The sequence below is a fragment of the Amphiura filiformis genome, chromosome 17 (assembly GCF_039555335.1).
Source record: "Amphiura filiformis chromosome 17, Afil_fr2py, whole genome shotgun sequence".
Taxonomy (NCBI): Eukaryota; Metazoa; Echinodermata; class Ophiuroidea; order Amphilepidida; family Amphiuridae; genus Amphiura; species Amphiura filiformis.
In genome coordinates this window covers 16,177,809-16,184,250 of record NC_092644.1, presented here as the reverse complement: position 1 = coordinate 16,184,250, position 6,442 = coordinate 16,177,809, and the positions used below count along the sequence as shown (strand labels likewise).

The 6,442-nt window shown below is 37.6% G+C and overlaps 1 protein-coding gene across 1 annotated transcript; it reads right to left on the bottom strand.

Moving 5' to 3' along the window:
* Positions 1 to 4,945: 4,945 nt before the first annotated feature.
* Positions 4,946 to 5,815, bottom strand: LOC140137005 (uncharacterized). The gene has a single exon (XM_072158666.1). The coding sequence runs from the start codon at positions 5,813 to 5,815 to the stop codon at positions 4,946 to 4,948; it is 870 nt and encodes a 289-aa protein (XP_072014767.1).
* Positions 5,816 to 6,442: the final 627 nt, after the last annotated feature.

Sequence of the window (6,442 nt, the reverse complement as noted above, 5' to 3'; positions counted from 1 at the left end):
AGCATTAAGCTTGCAAAACCAGCTGCATGCATCCTGCAAGCATCGGCACGGTGAAGTTGGTTCGAGATTAGAGATTAGAGATTAGACATTCGTTATTACGATGAATATTAGGCCTACACTTTTAATTATTTTTCTGCATCAATCAAGTGTACTGGAGTAATTTCAGACCTATTTTGGACATTCAAAATTATTGAAAGTTTTTGAAATTCATTATTTGGCCGAATTTCGGCCTTAAAACCACTTTTATGTATCGATCAAGTATTCTGGAACATTTTGACACCGTTTTAGGACTTTCAAAAATGTTGTGGTTTTAAGGCCGAAATTCGGCCAAATAACGAAGTTCAAAAATTTTGAAATTTTTGGGCCAACATTACTCTAGTACCCTTGATCGATGCAGAAAAACGTAATATTCAACATTATAACGAATGTCTAATCGCTAAGTTGTAATCGCAAAACAAGCTTGCAATGCTAGCACCTGTCTGCTTGCATGCAGCAAGCAACTGCCGCGATATTCGCTTGCAAACACATAGCTGACCAACTGTTTGCAGAACTTTGCACTGAACCAACTTTGGAAGCACTGTAGGCAAACGTTGATTATGATTATGATGAGAGTGACTGTGAGAGTGAATGGTGTTGATGATGGTGATGATGATACTGATTATGATAGTGTGGCGATGATGAGAGTGTTGGTAATGGTGACGGTATTGCTGATGATAATAGTGGTGGTGATGATGAGGGTGATGGTGATGGTGGTAGTGGTGTTGGAGCATGTGGAGGTAATGGGATGAACAAGGACGGTATGATGGTGTTCAATGAAGGATGATTTTGATATTTTTTCCAGCAGTAAAAATAATTCATCAAGACTATAACTCAGTTACTTATCTCTTCACAGACAACCCAAAAGCAGCTTTTTCAATTGTCAAACGATTCAGCATTCAATTTCTTGCTAATGGTACTTTCTCCGTCGATTCCTTCTTTGTTCTGAGGTTTGTGTATTTGTTCACACAAATTTGTTTGTTAATAAATAATTTGGCACAGAGGCTTTTCGTCTCGTTTTTACTATATATCATGATACGTGCAATTATTGAAGACTTGAGCGCAAGAAGACCGTAAGTCCACTTGGCCCCTCAACATGTATACACTAAAGTTACGTACATAGTTTCTTTGGGTTTTATAATGTTTAATACATATTTCAGGGTTTTGGCCCCTGAACATGTATAAAACATTACCAAACTATACGAAACTATACGCAACATTAGTGTATACATGTTGAGGGGCCAAGTGGACTTGCGGTCTTCTTGAGCTCAGGTCTTCAATTATTTTGTCGAAAATAGAATGAAACTAAATTTTACTAAAAAGAATGACCAAAATTGAAAATCCAAGTATTTTGTAAAATAAGCGTTTTCTTATAATCTTTTATCATATCGTGGTAATAAGCTTTTATTCGTATTAATCTTTGAATTGTTTGTAATAATCTTTTTATCATGGTGATCATCGCAGTGGCATGTTAGGAACGTATTTCACTTTGATTGATCTCGAAAAGAGAGATGGACGATTGAACTGGGCACTTTATTACTTTCATAGATTTTGGAGGTAAGTGTATCATGGACTTACCACTATCTGAAAATACCGTTGTTGAAAAACTGTTTTTTATACAGGGATAGTTTATAGGAGTCCCTTGGTTCTATCCAGCACGGATAACACATCTAAAGGTAAATAAAAATTGATGTGTATGACTTATAAGGGGGAGGGGGATGTACACACATACCGAATTTGACAACAAAGAAATCAAAAAATATATTGATTATATATTATTTCTATTAAAAAATACGTCAACATTGCCCAATCCTCCATTTTTCGTCAATTTTGCTAAAAAAACAATGAGGAATCTGCAATTTTATTTTTTTAGAATTTTGGAAAAGTTTTCTCTTAACCATTTTATGACTATTGCACCTCAAAGTATACCAAAAAACCTGGAAATGCACCCAAAGTTGCCACACATCCCAGCTTCCCAATCAAACCCCGAGTCAACAACAATGGTTGATAATTAATATGAAAACGGAAAGGACGATAAACTTAGTCCTAGAAAGCATTATTCATCTGATCTGAAAAAGCATTGCGATACTTTTCATTTCCACGAACAGGCTGACCCCAGTATATATGCTGATAATCATGCTCTGGACTACATTGGTACCACACTTCACCAATGGACCATTCTATTGGGCGTTGACCGCTGATTTCCCCGGGCAACTGCCAAGTCCTGTTACTGCTTGCCAAAAATATTGGTGGACGAATCTTCTCTATATTAATAACCTATATCCAAAATATATGAACGAGGAAGTAAGTGTTGTGATTTACATCTGATATGATTAAATAATAAGAAACAATAGTTTTAAATATACCGTAAAAATTCGATAGTTAGCATATGTGCTTACTATCGAGCGCTTTTAAAACATGCAAACATGAAGAGCCACGTGCACAAAAGCGTAAAGGGGTTTGAGCTAATCATCGATACACATAGTTACATACAATTACAAGTAAACCTGCAAATGTGTATCTCAAGCCCATTAGCTCAGTTAATAAAGCGCCGGACTTCAAATGTGTATCTCAAGCCCATTAGCTCAGTTAATAAAGCGCCGGACTTTGGTGCAATTTCATGTTTATAATAATAATAATAATAATAATAATAATAATAATAATAATAATAATAATAATAATAATAATAATAATAATAATAATAATAATAATAATAATAATAATAATAACAAACAGTAACAGCTCAGATCCAACAAATCATTAATTTTGCGTTGTCTTTCCAGTGTCTGAGGTGGTCGTGGTACGTGGCAAATGATATGCAGTTCTTCATGATAAGTCCTTTGATTATCTATTTCTTATACAGGTATGTAAATATGACATCTGAAAGTAATAAGATAAGGCGAAAAACAAAAGAAAACAAACAAAGAGGGGCTTAACTAGGATATTTTGTGCGGAGAGGGATTTGGTAATTTCACAGAATGCGGACATTTTCACCAATGGCACAAAGTATGTCGGGTTCACCTAACAACAACAACAACAACAACAACAAACAGGTATTTAGGACGCTATTCACAAGGTACCATAGCGTTTACAACAAATAAATGAATTACAAAGTTCTTAAAATAGAAAAGTCTTAAGATTTCCCTTGAAAATTTCTGTAGATCCAGCAGTCCGCAATTGTCTCGGCAAAGAGTTCCAGGCATTTGCAGCGACAACCTTGAAACTTCGATCACCAACAGTGACCAATTCAGACATTGGTATCACAAGCCGATTTGTGTCCATGGCTGATCGAAAGGGCCGGGATGGAACATAAACAGTAAATTGTTCAGCGATGTACTTAGGAGCTAAGTTGTTAAATGCCTTGTATACATACAAAAGGACTTTGAACAGAATTCTCTGCTCAACAGGCAGCCAGTGCAGTTTATGAATAAGTGGTTTAGCTTCGACTCGACGTCCAACCGCAAACACAAGACGTGCAGCATTATTTTGCAGTCGCTGTAAACGATCCTTATCCCTGGCAGATAGTAAAGTGAAGACAGCATTACAATAGGCCAGCCTGGAAATAACTAAAGCACGAACTACATGGTGACATGTTTCTTTGTCAATGAATCTACGTATGTGCCAGAGATTTTTGATGTGGAACAGGATTGTCTTGCGAAGATTGTTGACGTGAGCCATGAGGGATACGTTTACGTCAAGAAAACAGCCAAGATTCCGGATGACAGGGGAGAGCTTGATACTTGAGCCACCAATGACAAGTTCGGTGATTTTATATAGTATCAACAAGTTTTAAGTTGTAGTTAGATCCAGTGATGAAAAACCCGGATTTTGAGTCATTGAGTTTAAGGTAATTTGCTGACAGCCATCTCCTGATTTCAGCGATACAGTTTGTTATATTGACGAGAGTGTTTTCCATATCTTTAGGAATGCGAGGATCAAAAGATGCGTAAATCTGGCAGTCATCAGCATAGATGTGATATCTTAATTGGTACGAGCGCACAATTTTCAACGGGGTTGGAATAACAAGTAAACAAAAGAGGGCCAAGCACTGACCCTTGTGGCACACCATAACTGAGAGTGACAGGTTCTGATAACGAGCCAGATATACACACCTTCGAAGCCCACATACTGCAGTTACTGTCCGTTTTCCTATACACAATACACAGTGCTCTTTCCCATTGACGCGTGACCCTACAAATAGCCCTACGTTAACAGTATGGGGATATGACTAGTTAACGTCGCTGTGTGAAAAATAACCGGCCAATATTAAAAGTACTCTTCTAAAGTTCTAGAAAATATAGTTTTTAACATGTCCTAAATTTTAGCTAATTCAGATGTTTGGAAATATTCGTACTTTGGTGTTTTAGTTAATGTTATAGGTAATAGTACATTGCCTAGTTAACGTCGCTGTGTGAAAAATAACCGGCCAATATTAAAAGTACTCTTCTAAAATTCTAGACAATATAGTTTTGTAACATGTCCTAAATTTTTAGCTAATTTAGGTGTTTGGAGAGGGTCGTACTTTTGTGTTTTAGGAAGGACATGTAAACGACAGATAACACCAAAAATATGAAGAAATTATTTCCAAACCGTGTTAAGTCAAAAATCATTATGTTGCTCATTTTCAAGAATGCTGGTTTACAAAAAGCACGCCATTGTCTGATTTCGTGAACAAAGCCACACATAACATTGTTTCCTTTCGTTTCCTTTATAATCGGTTACCCAACTGAAGCTATGAATACCAGCTTTATTGCGATATCGCACATGAAAACAGTCACTTGTGCACAACCAGAGAAGATCCGATTTAATCAGTTGAGCTGTTTCAATGAGTGTTATCTTGGTTTAATAGCTTTTAATGGGGTTAAGTCCTGCAAAGGTCGAGATGAATTCTACTGTAGACATGACTGCATCATGAGCCTTTAAGATAAGACTCAAAGCATGCTTTGGCAGTACCAGTGATTGCATAGCTCTGTTCAAGACGGTCCAGTAGTATTTTGTGGTCAACAGTATCAAAAGCTGCACTCATGTCGAGAAGTACAACAAAAACAACCCGTCTTGAGTCAATATCAGATGTAATGTCAGACAGTACTTTGATCATAGCAGTCTCCGTACTGTGCTGAGCGCGGTACGCTGACTGCAATGGATCAGTAAGATTGTTTGAGTTGAGATGCTCAACAAGTTGGGTAGCAACACACTTCTCTATAACTTTAGCAACATAACTCAGGTTGCTCACAGGGCGGTAGTTCTTCAGTATCTCTTTATCCAATGAAGGCTTTTTGATGAGCGGTGTCACAATAGCATTGTGAGCGGCAGATGAAAAAATACCCGAACAGAGGGATTTGTTAACAATCGCAGTGATTGCAGGTAGATGTTGGTCAATGTGTTGCTTAATTAGCCAAGTTGGATGTGAGGCTAGAAAACAAGACGCATTTGATGAAGCAGTTATCACTTTGCGAACTTCGTCACAAGTCATTTCAACAAATCCAGTGAGAGGGCCGCAGTTTGCTGGGCAATTATCAATGAACTGTGAAACATCAAGCTTGTCTGGATCATTATCCAGATTATCGCGAATGTCACTGATCTTGTTCGTGAAGAATCTAGTAAATCGTGTGGCAAGATATTTAGGATCATCAAAAGTGGGCAAATGTTTGTTTTGGTTATTCAGAAGTGAATTCACAACTTGAAAGACGGTTTTGGTGTTTGCGTCAGCAAGTTTGTCAGCATTATGATTTCTTTGCTTTTGTGATGGAGTCACTAACAGCTTTATTGGCAGATACATATTTATCGCGATCATCTTCAGAGCGTGTATGCCGCCATTTCCGTTCAGCACGATGTGTTTCACGTCGTGTGGCATGAACTTCATCATCATACCAGGGCTGATGATTTCTTACTGTACACGTGCGGATCTCCGCTGGAGCAAATTTGTCAAGGACATCACTAGAAACTGAACAGTACCAGTTCAACAGTTCATTTATAACCAAAACATTTTTACAAATTAGCATCAAACTGTTGACTATTTTGCACATAAGTACAAAAATAAAACAAAAACAAATAGCAAGCAACATTAAACAATGCTCCCAACTTTTCTACATCTTTCCAGACAACATCTAACATTAATATATTTGTTCACGACCGCCAATAAAGGGGGCGTATGGGACGTAATATCCAAAGAAAGGCTACCAAAAAGTCCCTTAGCCACTTGGGCATGAATCCGTTTTGAGACGTGTGGGCACATGTTTTAGTACTAGTAGAAGTGAATTAAGCGCCCTCTGAAATTTTTTTTCAACATGAAGTCCCAATTGAAGCTATTTGTTGCACATTTACCCCCCCCCCCTAGACCTGAAAACGTGGATCTAATGGACTTACGCTAGCAGGGGGTGTCTCGAGGGGAATGTGCGCTCCTAAA